At 39.8% G+C, this 16,541-nt stretch overlaps 1 protein-coding gene across 1 annotated transcript; it reads left to right on the top strand.

Moving 5' to 3' along the window:
- Positions 1-187: 187 nt before the first annotated feature.
- plekho1a (pleckstrin homology domain containing, family O member 1a) lies at positions 188-15,676 on the top strand. The gene is made up of 6 exons (XM_036566509.1): positions 188-420; positions 967-1,113; positions 8,218-8,358; positions 10,902-11,006; positions 11,991-12,092; positions 13,880-15,676. The coding sequence occupies exons 1-6, from the start codon at positions 394-396 to the stop codon at positions 15,002-15,004; spliced, it is 1,647 nt and encodes a 548-aa protein (XP_036422402.1). The 5' UTR covers positions 188-393; the 3' UTR covers positions 15,005-15,676.
- Positions 15,677-16,541: the final 865 nt, after the last annotated feature.

The following is a 16,541-nucleotide window of genomic DNA, read 5'->3' as shown; positions in this document are numbered from 1 at the left end:
AAATAGGTGAGAATAAGCTGCGCTCGTTCATCTTCGATACCTGAGCTTTAACATCTGACGTGACGTCGCGTTGTGTGAGCGCGGCGCTGTCCAGTAGAGGGCGCAGCGGAGCTCCTCTCGCTGGAGCAGCCCACAATCTGGTTCACTGCAACTCTCAGCAGCTCTCAGGGAGCCTCCCAAGCCAGTGGAGACAGTATGCCCGCGTTTTGCAAACCGTCACGACAGCGAATAGCTGCTGCGAGCCGCCCGTTCAGCTCCGTCAGCTGCGTGTAGACAGAAACTCGCCAACAAAGAGGAGGACCAGCGCAGCCAGCGGTGCGGTTCATCTCTAACAGACAACCGGGGGCAGTTCGAGGGATATAGATCTGAAAAGTGCCATAGTTCACGTTCAACATGAAGAAAAGCCATTTGGTCAAAAGGGTGAGATGCTGATGTGTAAATGCTGAATAAATTTACGCTGTTCCTCTGACGGGACTGGAGCAGGCTGTGATAACACGCCTCTGCTAGTCTACACATTTGTATAATACATTCTTAGGTTAATGCTGTTTGGCACACCTCTGTATAGCAGAAGAGCTGGGCTATATTTTGGTATGTTACTGTCGTAATGCGTGTAAGTTGTGATATGTTTGTTTTTTGTGACTCGTTTGTCTTGCCTTTATCTAACGTGTAGCACAGAGTTTTAAAATTGCTCTAACCATATGTGTGGGGGTGTCGTTCTCCGAGGCGATAAGCACAGGTACAATATCTTTATTCTGTTTATATAATAGAGTATTCAGGCTAATTGGCCACACCCTTAAAGTGAGCATTAATTAAAAGCTGCTGTGTGGAATCTATTGCCATGATCAGCAGCACATGCCATATTTATATGTCAAAAGATTAGGTTATCAGAGTGGGTTTGTGTAGGAGAGGCTTTTCATTTTTAATTCCTCTGTTATGTAAGGCTGGATTTACTCTCCATACACGCAGGGACTTCAAGATGCCAACCAGCTGTCATCGCAGCCGGACAAAGTAGGCTGGATCCGCAAGTTCTGTGGCAAAGGCATTTTCAGGGAGATATGGAGAAATCGCTTTGTGATGCTGAAAGGGGACCACCTGTATATTTTTGAAAAAGAGGTGAGTTGAGTTCTCTGAAATGCAGATTTTTAGATTTTTTAAGATTAAGCGTTATGCCACATGAGAAGTAGCCTATGTTTAATTTATGAAAGATTGTCATTGAAAAACAGTAAAAAGTGCCTTTTCTGCCCCTGCATTTTGTGAGTCGCAGTAGAACACAATAAGCCTGTAATAAAACTAGGCATTAATATAATAACCCATACTTAGATTTTCTAGGCAGAAATGATTCCAAACCATTAAGGTGATATTCGGATTTTGGACAGTGGAATCTGGTAATTGTAATTTATCATAGACATATTCCGTTGCATTCTGAACGACTTGGGGAGAATGATCCAACTGCGATTTTTCTGATTTTGTGACTGTGATTTATGCTTTTATTCTCTATAAATTGAGGCCTAGGCTTTTTTTGGCTAAGAAGACCAGCACATCCGCTTCTGATGGCTTAAAGCTTGAAGACTGAATGCAGCTTTCCAGACTGCTAGTTAGTAGTGGTTGTGTTGTCATGTACACAGCACATGGATGTTTGGTTGCTTCTGATTGGTCTAACTTGTGTATAGGCGGTTCAGTTCTGTGTTGTAAGGGTTATATTTTCCCACAGTATTTTTCATAATGTAGGATATAGTTTAAATAAAGCTCTGGGGGTTGAAAAATTGTGCGTCCAATTTCAAAATAAAAACAATTAAATCTTTCACCTCTAATTTTCATGGTTGTGTCACACACCATAACATATGCATGTTGTATATCAGGAAGTTATACAAATAAAGCCATAATCTTTTATGCACATCCTATAACTGAAAGGCAGTAAGAGTTGAGCTTTGTTGTTGCATTAGTTGGTCCATGAGTGTCTTCTGAATAATGTTACCGTCCACCAATCATCTCTTTGCAAAAGAACTGTAAGAAGAAGTCCACTGGAAGGCCAAAAAGATTTTTTTTCTCTAAATCCAATTTCTGGTTCACTGGAGGTCCAACACATCCCTGTAATGAAATCAGCTGTGCACTTGAAGCATGAGCACACGGCACACGGATGATGATGATTTTCAGAGAAGTGCAGCAGCTCTCTCATGTCATAGCCTGAAGGCCAGTTAGTTTTGCAGCTCTGTCACTTTGGGTAGCAAGAGGGAGGAGTGAACCGATACAATGAGACACACACTACTCCCCCCTCCAACCCCCTCCAGTCCCCCTCCACAACCACCAAATTTCAGCCTGGCCTGTGCCTTTATCCTTAAGATAACTGAAATCGCATTAAAAATGTTGCTGAGTAGCTCGCCCCTCACTCGCTCAGCTGCAGTCTTTTGGATGCAGTACAATTGCCATTACACACATTAGGAGATCAAAGCCGCAGCTGCAACTCTTTTTGTGCCTGAGGATGCCCAAGGCTCTGAATGCAAAGCCATGACACCCCCCATGCACACACACAAATACACATAAATACACTCAGCTGTTATCTAACTGCAGAGCACCTCTACATTCCAGCATCTGAATGAGGTTAGTAACAGCACATTGAGAATCTGATAAGGAGAAAAGAGAGCAGATCTATTCGTTTTTGTGAAGTCACTGGTAGAAAGCAGAGACCTGATCATGACCTCTTCAATTGCCTTATTAATTACTTGAATGGCATTGAGGATGGCATGAGACGAAACAAAAAAATTGTAAAAAGAAAATGATTTAAGCAGCTATAATCTCTTGCTTATTTAAGTGTTGAGTGGGGGCCTATGTGCTCTTTTTGAATTTTGGATTTTGGAGAGCCAACGCACCATTAAGCGCAAAAGGTACAAGGTGGAAATTCCTCTTTTTCCCTTATTAATTATACACTAATGGCAATTATTTGAGCCATAAGTTAAGCTCAACATGCCTTTAAAACTCTAGCTACTTTTTGACTTTTTGCCTTATTTGACATTCTTGTCTTATCTTAATATTTCATACTTATTTTATAAGCATTACTGAAGTTGTGAATGTATAAGATATTCAGTCATTTAGTTAGTGTGTATTTCAAAAGTGTTTCATTAGTGGTGTTAATCCTACCAGAACAAGCAGCATCTAGGCAGTATAGATAGCATCTTTCCATGAAAATAAATGTTAAAAAAAGTTATTTGCCTATCTGGTGACAACAGTTTTGAATATCCTACGCAGTGGCTTTCTCAGGTTTTCTAGCCTACAGCAGATGGTATTCATTTCACTTTCAGCTCCTGAAAAACCATGTGTAACTCTTTAAAAATCTTTCAATGTTAGCATCGTAAGTCTTATTATTTAGGAACTACATGGAAAACAATTTGAAATTAGTAAATTATTATCATGTAATAGGAGTAATTATCAGGTGTGGGCAATATGGCAGTATTTGTTGTTGTTGTGTTAAATTACATCATATAACGTCACAATAAGCTTTCTGAGCATATCGTCGATGTAATCAGTACTTAAAAAACGCTGAGCAACTGCATGTTTCATCATAAATACCACATAATTAGTCCTGTTTAATTGGAATTAGCGCAGTGCAGCATGTGAAATATTGAATAACAATCTTTGTATTCATAGTTTTTGGAGCTTTTTTGTGTGTACAGACGTATCAAATGAAATATGCTGTTACATATCATCCTTCGTGAAAATCTCTTGAGGTGCTGTGATACTGTTTTTGCCATGTCACACTGTTATGTTATAGGAATGAACAATGAACATTACACCCACTGACAGGTCTGTGAAGGTTAAGGGGTTTAAAAGAGCATCTCTAGACCTTTCAATTATCATTAAATGCTTGTCTAACAGTGACATATATAGTCTGTATATGGTTTGCAATATCCTCCATTGGCAGCATTTCAGCCCTCAGGCACTCAGAGTTATTTTTGCCATCTGCAGCGACAGTGTCAGCAGGTTGCATCATACTGGTGGTGCCGGCTGCCTCAGGTGTGTAGAGGCCCTGGGGGAGAGTACGGTGTCCTGAAGCAGACGACTGAGTGACAGGCCACACTGTACATCACTGTATTCTTTCACACTGCTTGAGACAGCCCTGTGCCTGCCAAGATGATGTCAGTGGAAGTAACTGTATGACGTGAATCGCTCTTAATAGGCATAGGGAGAAATGCTATGCATCAAGGAACTTTGATAAAAGGCATCTCTGTTCTTGCGTCCCTGATGCATTATATGAGGCCGTATGTGGAGAAAGTCAAGCTTCTTCCAGTGTCTGAGTGCTTACGCTCAAGCGCTCGCTATAAGTTTGGTGTGAATAATTGATGAGCTAGCACTTACTGTATGTAGGGTAAGGACTGCAGTGTATAGCACATCAGATGGGCAAGGGCAATGCAGATAAAACCATGTTAAACCGCAAACTGTATTAAATATAATTTATGATATGTATAATGGGTCGAATGTTTCGGATGAATCAGATACAGTTACATTTTTTAATAACTTGAATCCAGAATCTAGTGTAGTTTAGATATTGAAGTCTGTCATACAAGGACACATTAAAAGCCAAATTGACCTTGCTTTTTTAGAATAGAAGAGCTAATGTAGTATACAAACGTTAAATTTTCCAAACTGTTCACACCCCTTTTCATACAGTCCGTATATAAAAACTAAGCTGCAAAAACTTTTGCTTGTATCAGTTTTTGCCCTATCCACTTATGCTGTTAAGTTGTAAGGAGTGTTTCAGTCCAGACTGCTTTTTGAATGAGGCACAATACAGGGCAAACAAAAGAGATGCTGTTTGCGTATATCAGTCTTAAAGGTACAGTAACAAAAACGGCCTGTTTAGTTCTAAGGAATAAAGAAAGGTTGAAAAAGGGTCATATTAAAATTTATTTAGACAATTTTGGTCAAATATTGGTACATTAAACAACACAAATGTCATAAATGAACCTCAAAGAAAAAACAAGAAAAAATGTAGAATATGGGCAACTTCAAGGGAAATTTGCGTGACAGAACTAGATTCAAGAGCAGAACTTGTTTAAGCCAACCTGATATCACAATTGATGTTTTTGTACCTAGTTACTTCATATCCCTGGTCCCCCTTCATGATATTTCATGATTCATCATATATTATTTAAAAGACAAAATTCTTGGTTCCCCATAATCTTCCACCACAAAATGTAATGACTTTTGTCCCATTTTCAGATCTTCAGGTTTTTGCTTACATCACAGTGATAAAAGCAAGTTGGGAAAATAATATTAAGCAAAAATATCATGTTCTACCTTACCCTCCCACCCTCACCTATCATTGTGTTAAAATGCTCAGCTTGCTGAGACCTTCCATAATGTTTCATTTGGAAGTGTACGAATTAGCTTTTATACAAGCAACAATTATTGGTTGCACAGGAAGCTTTAGATTATTCTGATATTTTAGATGATAATAGATTTAAATAATCTAACTCAGGTTTTAAGATAGCAAAAATATTCCAAGCCAGGAAATATTTGGTTAGGTGGACAATAAAGTGATGTTCCAGAATCAGCTTTACTTTGATTGCATGAGTGGCAGGATAGTAAATGAATCTTAATACCAGCTCAGCCCTTTCTGTAAGCTCCCATCAGAACTGAATCACGCAACCTGCACTACACAGCAGTACACTGTGTGATTTATGCATGAGCTTTGTTATTTGTAGTATAAACTAGTAAGACTGATCTAACAGAGGTTTATTATAGATGTAAATGCGCCTGCTGCAATAGCAGTGTAATCACTCACACAGTGAATCATGATCTGTTAGTGTGCATAGCATTGTCATTTATTTCGTGTGGCACAAGCCTGAGAGGTTTACATATGCCCATTATTTTAATGATGTTGATTTCTATTTTGGGAGAGCCGGGTGGCCTCAAAAATAACGTTGCCAACCAGATTTAAGAGTGTTTTCCGCTATGATTCAAGGGATTTTGCAAATCCTTTTTCCACCTTTAATTCCAACCTAGTTTGTACAGAAATAAACCCTTGGGCATGTAATTGCAGGGTATTCAATTCATGTTGACTACAGTTTGGAGCCAAACTAATAGGAACTTCCTTTATGGTTCCCCTGTGAAGGTTTCCAGCGCAGGCTCTCTGTTCATAGTCCCACTGCTCTGTTTGCCATGCATTTACAGTGAACAACTTGCTGTAGAGCAGCCATGTTTGTAACACAGACCCCGTGGTTTCATTTCTAGTATTACGTTCCAAAAATCATTAGTGCACTGCTGGAAATTTGCATCTTCATTAAGCAGCCAAGTCATACAGTCATGCTTCATACCAGAAGAAGTCCTACAAGTCTTATGTTTTCAGCATTGCTTTCTGAGAATGATGGCCTCACCATGTTAATAAAAGCATGCAAAATTCATAACAGGACACTTCAGGAAGCGTATGTTTTCCTTTTCGTGATTTTTGTACTGAGTTGAAAGTCCTCGCTGTCAGTATGAGGTTGGTTGGTTAGCGGGTTATTTTTGGATGTGGTTAATCCTGGGATGAGGATGGCCCCCTGCCTGAAACGTGCTGGGCCAACAGCAGGGGAGTGAAATATTGATGTGATGGAGGGAGGCCATGCGTGTTCCTTCAGGGGTCTTTTGCCCCATATTAGCATTAGCCTGCGCATTCTCTCTCACTGTCAGCGCACACTCGCATTATAACCTCAGGAGGCCGGTTAACTAGGAAGAATGAGGTTACGTGCACCAGTATTGGGCATACCTGTATATTTTTTCTTTGTCTGATTTTTTATTAGAGTGTGTTCCTGCTGAGTATATTGCAGTATGTCTGTCTGCTAATGAGGGTGGGGTTGCTGTGCTTTTACGCGTGCTGTTTGATATTACACTCCACGAACTCGGAGCACTTTGATCTTTTTGACTTGCGCTGGCTCACTGACAGTGGATTCCTTTGTTGCTCATTTCTGTTGCTATGGTGAATGCCTAGCAACCATACAGAATTGTGACCCAGTATGCTGTATCTGTCCATGTACCATCTTAGTGAGCCTATGAAGCCACTACTGTTGGACCGACATACAGAGGTGCCACTGATATTTCTTATTCCACCCACTGTCTCGACATGAACTCCTGCGGCCTGAACTGTGGCCCTCTGGGAATTGTAGGCCCAAAAGGGAACAGCTTCCTGACCCCACTCTCAGGCTCAATAAAGCTCTCCATTTTTTTTTTACTTAGACAGCTTTAATGAGGATTGACCTGTGTTTAAATGAGGCTTTTTCACAGACGAGTCACTGGCAGAATAATAGGAAGAGAGGCTGGACCAACGGAAAAGAGTTCACTCAGTCCACTTGCCTTTGTCTGAAGCAGAATGGCCACTCTAAGCGTTGTGTTTTGTTTAAACAATTAATTTAACAGTGAACTTTCAAGAGATTTTAAGACAGGCGTACAAGTATGTTTAAGTAATAAAACCTTGTTCACTAAATCTCCAAACAGGTAACTTTACAGGGAATTGAGAAAACATTTTCTTAAATTTTAATGTAAGTTAACATATTACATGAATAAATTGGTCCATTTGTCATGAGATGTTTACACAATGTAAAGAACAGCTTGTATTATCAAATGATGTAAAAGAATGATAGTAAAAACAATTGAGGTTTTGATACGACAATGACAATATACAACATAGCCCAATTTACAGCTCAATATACTGTAAGCTCCGTAATCTCCGATCTATTTAACAAATTTTTTATCTCAGATTTTATGGATTAAATACTGCCAAACTTTGCTTGCATTCATAATTCATTAATAGTTAATTAATAATTAAGTTATTAATAGTTAATTAATAATTAAGTGTTCCTCAGTGTTTAATTCTCTTGCCACATGTGGTATGACACCTGATTTTAAACATTCAGACCTTGGAAGGAATGTATGTTGGACATTATGTGTGAGATGATATTAGTAATCCCTTTTTTCAATTGTAGTCATGTCTTTGTGGAGTGAGCTTTGAGCACTCTCTGTCCCAGCGTGTGCCTGACACTAACAGTGATCAGTAATTACCCCTGTCCCTCAGGCTGAAGTCAATATGGCCTGCTGTGTCCCACTGTCAGCAGCACAGCCAGCATGTGAAAGGGCCGCAGATGGCTGTCAATTAATCGAAACATGAGCATCAAATTGTACCCTTCTATTTGGTGGAGTGCTCCAGTTGTGTGGATGTTGTTAACCGTTTTTTCCCTTTTTCTGTAGATGAAGAATGATGGGAAGACACATGAGGTGTTTGATCTGGCTGAGTATGAGCGCTCAGAGGAGGTGCGCAAAGCCAAGAGCCACAGCAAGAAGAACCTCAGCAAGTTCACCCTCCTGCGTTGCCGCCAGTCCGCAACTCGGGTGAGTCCTCGCAGAGGGATGTGCCACAGAAAGGCCCAGACAGAGGTGCAGGGAGGTTAAATGAATGGTTCTGTCAAAAATGTAACAGTGGAAGTCTGCATCCTACATATCTCAAAGCTCCCTTATTTATTGAAATATATATATACAAAGTTTCAACCTCTATGGTCTTCAGTAGGCAAAATAGTTTATATAGTGGCCAGCAGTGACATCATAAGGTTACCTGCCCACCAACAGTCACATGAACCAGCACAATAAAGATGCATGTATTAAAAAATAAAGTATTAACACAATCATTCAAAACAAAAAGACTTATACATAAAATAGTGACGTCAAGTAAATCATTTTTGATCATGAGTCTGAATTAATTTAGAACTTAAGTCTTATTTAAATGAGAGGTCTATTGTAGAAAAGGCCTCTATACCAGTGTATGTTGGTAAGAAATGCACACAATCTTCCTCTTATCCCATATTTAGTTCATTAGCTGTGTTTGGTGTTCAAAGTCTGTTTTAATTAATTTTGCTTTGGAGCTATGAGGCCAATGTGACAAGTAATGGAAGCTTATGGCCATCAGTTAACATTAAATCACCACACACTTTACTCATGCCATCGTTAAGTTACTCCAGTGCAATACAAAAGAAGCAGATTTCAGATACCAGACATGTCTTGTCTAATCAACTATATTTGGCATAAGGAGAAAATTGTGAAAACTAATGGTTTACTTATGAATCATAGATGAGAAACTAGAACATCCAGGGCTCCCAAGTGGTGCAGTTGTCTGAGCATTGACCCTATCATGAGTAGACTGATCATAGCAATGTATCTCTTAACATATATTAATGGTAAAATGGATGTTGATGTTACAACATTTATTACGAGTTCAATCCCCAGCAATACCACAGCCATCCATGGCTGGAAGTCCAAGAGAGCCTAACGGCTAGTGATGCTAGCCAACATGAGCGTCTGTTAGCTGACGTAACAGAATTGGCAGTTGACCTGTCTATTGACGTTGTGTGCAGTTATGCCAAAAGATTCATTGATGCTTCACATGACTCAGAGTAAGCACATGCTAGCTTTTGCTGTCCCGGCTTAGTACACTCTGTAAAAAGATGGTTCTTTAAGGGTTCTTTCGTAAGGAGAATAGTTCTATTTAGAACCATTAGTTCTATATAGAAACATTTCATGCTTAAATAGTTCTTTGCATGGTGAAATTGTTTTTCAGATGAATGTGTTGTATATGGTTCTATATAGAACCTTTTTGAAAATGGGTCTATATAGCGCCAAAGAGGGTTCTTCTATTGTTACAATGTCATGCTTGTAACAGTAGAAGAACCCTTTTGGTACTATGTGAAACCACATAAAGACATTCTCCATCAATCTGAAAAAAAAAATCACCATGCAAAGAACTATTTAAACATGAAATGGTTCTATATAGAATCATTCCCTTTACTAAAGAACCCTTGTAGAACCACCCTTTCTAAGAGAGTAGCATTGGGCTACGTAGAAGGACAAAAACGGTTAAAAATCCCCCTCCCAAAAAAATCCCAATAAGCCCCATTATGAGTTACACTAAAAGATGAGCAGTTGTACTGTATATCTGTGTGTTCAATAAAACATCTGGCTAGTCATTTTTAGATCCACTGTCCAAATTAAATTCTGTTCATTACAACTGACCAAGACAAACAAGGGTACTATCAAAACTGAAACTGTGTTCCAACTGCAGTCAGATAATTAAAATGCAGTTTCTTCTACAGTACATTCTTTTGACAGATACATGCACTAATCCTATTGCTCTGCCACTGCCAAGAGTATCCTCTCCTGTGGAAGACAGAACACATAATGAACTTCAGTCCAGCTTCAGTTCTAGACTGCGCTGAACTGCTCTGTCACAACCACAGCTCCTCAAGCTAATATATGTGTCACCCCCTGTGAGTGTCCTGTCATTCATAAGGCGCATGGTGTCTTTTAATTTGTATGTATCTTCATCCTGTTCAATTTTCTCTAAAGATTACTTCATGTATTAGCTTTACATCTTATTAAATATGCTCGTTGTGGAATATTAGATTTCAGTAAATTAATAATTCATAATTTTTGCAAGGTTTTGAGAGCTGGGGAGTTTGCACATCACATTTCTTGGACGTGTGTGTGTGTGTTAGCTTGTGCATTGTAAGAAAGAGAAAGAGAGCTCCAGGATTAAGAAATAATACTTATCTTTCTTTATCTCTTCTAAGTTTGTTAAGACGCAAAGCCCTCTCCCTTTACCTCATTCTGCCTGCTGTAGATTGAGCCAGACTTTAATTCATTTATGGTGATTTTAAGGAGCATGTGGAGATGCTTTACAGCAGAATTTGGCTGGCTTTGTGCTTCACGCAAAGCTTAAATCCTAGCAGCGCTTGTAATCCGCCCCTCTTGCTCTCGCTACTTCTTTCAGCGCTGCTATCAAAATCATTGACTAAACAGTTCCGCTCTTCATATCAGAAGATATTAAGAAAATATTCTGAAAAAAAAATGTTGGATACAGTTTCTCATTAATGTCTTTCCCTTAGACGCCCAATCTCGTGTTTTTGGCTGTTAGTCCGGAAGAGAAGGAGTCTTGGATCAATGTTCTGAACACAGCTATTATCAGAGCCAAGAACCGTGTTCTAGATGAGGTGAGCAGAAAGCATCTTTCTGGTTCTTTTTTTTTGTTTCTTATTGTTTTCATCTCATATTTTCAGCCATAATTGTTTGTTTCTCGGTCTCATGCTCCCACGCCCACCCACTCTTTCCTATGTTGGCTTTTTTCCTCTGCTGTTTTTATCCACAGGATCTGTCCATATATATTTCTGCTCTTTTCTCTCCCTCTTCTGGTCTGCTGCTACCCCCCCTCCCCATCTGTCTCTATGTCTAGGTTTGCATTCTTTTTGCACCATTAGAGAGGATACAGCTGAATTGGATAGAAAGATTTGTCTTTGTAATCCTTTTTGAGGGAACCACAAAGCACTGCAGCTGACTAAAATGTACTGTCACTACTGTCCCTGTGCTGGACGTCCTCTTGAAAGACATTTCAGCTAAATGCTTTTTAGCCGACATAAAGCTTGACGGCTCTGACAGGCAGAAATCAGATAAAGTCAGCTTAGGAACGCAGGTCAGCTTAGTTTCTTATTCCATGATTTCTGCCTCAGTGAAGCGTCTCATTTTAGAAGAAGCCATCCCTGAATGTTGTAATGTCATTTACCCTTAGTTTCCTGTATGCAAAAAGCTAACAACAGCCTTCTGTTAGAGCTGACGCTCAGATGTTAGCTGTGAACTCGGTTTGACTGTAATCCCAGTGGTACTAACACTTCATCTTCTATGAAAGTGTGAGGTGTGAAGGCACAGCATATGAACTCACTCTAAATCTGTAAATTAAGCAGTTCCTATATATGAAGCACATTCTACACACGGAACCGTGAGATTGCTTGCAGAGTTGTCTGTATTACAAACATGCAGAGTTAATTAGCGCTTTTCACTAAATTTAGCTAGCTGTATCATATGTCATGTCTTGTAAATTACTAACCCTAAAGGACATATTCAAATTCATATCAGCTTTCTAAAAAAACAGTGGTAAGTCATGCTTGCTTTACCTGGCATTTTCTCCATTTTTCTCTTTTCAGGTCACAATTGAGGAGGAAAGCCTGTTGGCTCACCCGACACGTGATCGTGCCAAGATCCCACTTGGGCGCCGCCTGCCCACGCGGGGTCATCTTATGGCTGTGGTGGGTGGCATTTCAGCATTGACTTTGAGCTCAGTCAGAAGTCAGTTGCTGTTTTTTTTGTGCAGATTGCTGAGAGCTGGTGCAAAGCACAGGCCTCTGTGTTCTAAAATGTTTTCTTTAAATCTGAGCGTGTAATATATAAACAGTCACATGCAAAAGTTTGAAGTGACAGTAAGTTATCCACTTTAAAGAACACACTTCTGGACATTTCAATGCACAATTAAAGGCCACCTTTTATGCTTATTTTTTTCTAATATGGTAAATTCAACAAAAAAACAGTAACTGTGCATTAAAATGTGCAGAAATATGTTCTCTGTAGAGGATGTATGAACTTATTTTCACTCAGAAAATCAGCAAATCATGTCATTTGACCAGGGGTCAAATGCTTGAGACTGTAGATATAGGTACAGCTAAATCTAAAGATAAAGATAGTACTATTAAAGGATAAATTTGGCAGAAAATCAAATTTACCCAGTTTTCCACTTACTCCAGATGTGGTCAATCAACCAAGACATGTTTGGAGTCCAAATTTTGCTTTTGTACTTTGGAACTAGAGCTACGTGTCAAGTTCCAGTGCTGACAAACACTCAAACTCAATAGTCATCCAAATAGCCCAAATCATTTCTGTTAAAATACATCACCAAAATTTCTTTCATCCCTCTCAAACCACATTCAGGATTGATGTCACACACCTGTCAGTGTTTAGAATACAGTGTGAATTACTGTGAGCTATAAAAATGAACCAAACTGCATTGCTACAGGCAGCCATTTCAGACAACACTAGTTTTGTTAATTTATATAGTTCACAGTAAGTCACACTGTGTCCTAAACCACTTCGACAAGTCTGCGCAACCTTAATGAGACCCGGATGCAGTTTGAGCAGGTTGAAAGAAGTTTTGGTGATGTATTTTTACAGAAAAGATTTTGGCTGTTTGCGTGAGTTATAGTGTTTGCTAACAGTGTTAGCCTTGCTGCTCCAGTTCTAAATTAAAAAAGCAAAATGTGGATGCCAAACCCCTTTACAGATTGACTACTTCTGGGGCAAGTAAAAAATTTTGCGAATTGCATATTTTGTTGAACCATTTCTTAACTGAAACTACTAGAATACAACTTAAAGTCTAGAGTTTAAAGGGTTAAACTTTCAGTTCCTTATTCTCAGAAATGCATATTATCTTTATGGTAGATATTGAAAAATTGACCTGTCGATGCTTTGCTCACAATTGTACTCTGTGTTAGAGCTGTTATGAGGTTGGACAGGTTTTACAGAACATTTGGAAAAATCCCATTCAGTTTAATGAGACATTTGTGCATAATACATTTTAAATGACATTTATTTTGTATGTGTGTAAAAGGTTAAAGTATTAGAATATACATAATTAGCATGGTGGCAAGTTTATTGTCTTTTCCCACCTGCCTAGGTTTGATTACATATAACATTAACAGCATAGACCTGCTTTGTAGTGCACCATTTTAAACTGTAATCTAAATATTGTCTGGCAAATCTAAACTCCAGCCTAAATCATTATGCTGAATGGAATTCTTGTTAGCATTTTGTGAGGCCTGTCTAACCTCAAAACAGTTGTTACACAAAAATGCATTTGTGAGCAGAGAATAGGTCAATTCATGGTGGTCACTGGATAAAAAGTCTTTAAGATTAATAACTTAAATGCCTAGAGTTTAAGTGGTTAAAATTTCTTCCTGATTTATTATTTAACCAAGTTAAAAAACGTTTCTAGCCAGAACTGAGGGCATCAGTGATTCTGAGAATGATGGTGATGCACCCACAGGCCTCCACTTCTTCAGATGGGATGCTAACTCTGGACCTGGTGCATGAGGAGGATGCTAGCATGCTGGAGGAGGATTATGCAGTGTGGGTAAAGGACCATCGGGGTAACCTAGATGTTCTGGCTCCTGGGCGGAAGCGCGCTGGCACAGATGCCTCCAGGCCTCGAGTGACCCCTGTCGAGGCCAGGGTGAAGACCAGCAGCCTGCCCCGTGGGAGTGAGCTTTCATGGAGCCACCAAAGCCAGACTCATACTCCTCAACCTGGCAAGAAGATGTTAGCTCAGGGTAGAAGTCGCTGCGGCTCCATGGATGACGCTCTGTCCCGTGGAGAACGGAGGCCCATCAAGAGGGACGGTTTCAGTCACCAGGCCACATTAGCCCAGAGTCCAACGAGCCACCTGCAGGACCTCATCAACCAGCGGCTACAGAGGACCCAGGAGCTATTGGCCAAGGTTCAGGAGCAGGAGCCGCACAGGGGCCGAATGGGCTCCTACACCCATTTGAGGGGCATTGATTCCCCAAGGCTGCGACACTTAAAGGGCTCAGAGTCGCCTCACTCCAAAAGCTCCAGCTCTCACAGCTCAACTCACGGCAAAAGTGTAGAATCTTCTCCTCAACTCAAGGCCAAGGATTCACCAGGCTCAAAGACAAAGGACTCTCCTCGTGTCAAAGCAAAAGATTCTCCTAGTTTGAAGTCCTCAAAGTCCCCTCACTCCAAGACCAACTTCCGCTCGAAAAGCATCGACTCGCCTGATTCAAAGGGTTCCAACTCCCCTCGTATGAAATGCATCGACCTGACCCGTATCAAGAGTTCAGACTCACCTCTTTCTGCTGGCTCCATTTCACCCCATTTAAAGGGTGTAGACTCGCCCAATTTGTGGCTTACAAGTTCACCCCATTTTAAAGGGCCAAAGGGCACAGACTCCCCTCTCAGTGAGGCACTGGACTGGGAAAGCAGGAGGGCAGCAGCTGAACGTCTGCTACAAGAAGCTATCTCTTCCTGGGAGGAAGCAAGGGAGGTACTAGCTGAGGTAAAGGAGCTGCAGGCCAGACAGCAGCAGGCAGAGCAGAGCAAGACTGCAGCTCCCTCCACACCCTCAAAGGTCGACAAGCATGAAAGCCTCTGATGCCCCAATAGCCAGTCACAGTGCTTTATATGACTCATAGGCCTATTCCCATCAAATGATGTGAGACAGCACAATAAATACATGAAATGCACTGGGAACTTTTTTGTAACTATTTTCTCCAGTAAATTTTCTCGCACTACATTATTCATTGGCACTCCAACACCCCAGTCCTTTATCTTTGCCCTGTAAATTACTGTCATTTTACTGCAACTTGTCCCCTCTCCCAGCTAATGTAAAGGTGCACTTTTTTGCTATTGTTAACAGAAGATTGAATTTTTTGTTATACCACCCTCAGTGGACCTCACAGGTTTGTGGCATACTTTTCACAGTTGCCCTCAAGCATAAATCTGTTTCGAGGAGTGTGTGATGAGTTTTCTGTGCTACATAGAGCAGTGGGTTTCAGTTCTAGGTCAGGTTTGTCCATGACCCAGACACACACAAACCCTGTGGTGTTGTTGTCATGCCCTCATGGGCCATTTGACCATAATGTGAATTTCATTATAAGCTTTTTACAGTATTACAGAAATGAACATGTACATACTTTGAAAATAAAATGATAAATTATCTTGATCAAAGAGCTTTTCATTTATAGAGAATATTACATGTTTTTATCAGTTATTGCAGTCATGCAAAAACCTTATGTCTCCATTTTTGTCTTTTTTTTTTGGTACTTTTGGCATTATTTGAAAATATTTTGTTAGTTATTCAGAAATGGTCCTTAATTACTTGGAAAAAAATCGTGTTACATTAACTTCCATTACAAGTTAAGAATGTTTTTTTCCTTCTCCTGTAAAGTCACCATTTTAGAGATAGGAGGTTTTGTTCCGACAGTGTTGAGATTAATTTTATACTGTAATTTCATGTTTGTTAGTCATGTATGGTAGTGAGTTTGTGAACAAACCATGCTCATTTTGACTTTTCTTTCATTGCAGTGTAGTTATGACTGAGGTGTCTCATATATCTCCAATAACATTCTCCATTCTCATCCAGTTGACCTATCCATGCCCCGCCCATGAATGCATTATTTTGTAGCAACTTAATAGAATGTTGGCAAAAATCCAATTTAATCTCATGAGAAATTGTAGCACAAAACAGTGTCTGAAAAATTAGTCTTATTAATTTCAAATGATATCTATATTGTATGGGTGTGAAAGGTTACACTGGTATATTGGGTGTAGTTTTTATGTTGTGTAATTTAGCCACTGTTAGCATGATGGCAAATTCATTGCCGTTTGTTGTCAGATTCACTGCCTAGTTTGAGTTAGTAACAACAACATAGTCTATAGCCATTTAACACCTGTTAAATGAGCAGAATCCACAAGCAGTCCTCACTTCTAAAACTTAAGAATAATTCAGTCATTTTCCATTCTTTTCCATGTAATTGCTGCAGTGTAAGAGTGAAACAGAACAGAAGTGGATTGTAAGTGTCTTGAGGTTTGAATTGATGTAAATTATTGCTTTTGTTCTTCAAACCTATAATTTTGCTCTGGATCGTTTCATTCAGTTTATTTGAGTTGAATAAAATTGCTTGTTACCA

Source organism: Colossoma macropomum, unplaced genomic scaffold (assembly GCF_904425465.1).
Source record: "Colossoma macropomum unplaced genomic scaffold, Colossoma_macropomum, whole genome shotgun sequence".
Classification (NCBI taxonomy): domain Eukaryota; kingdom Metazoa; phylum Chordata; class Actinopteri; order Characiformes; family Serrasalmidae; genus Colossoma; species Colossoma macropomum.
This window is presented reverse-complemented; position numbering and strand designations above follow the sequence as displayed.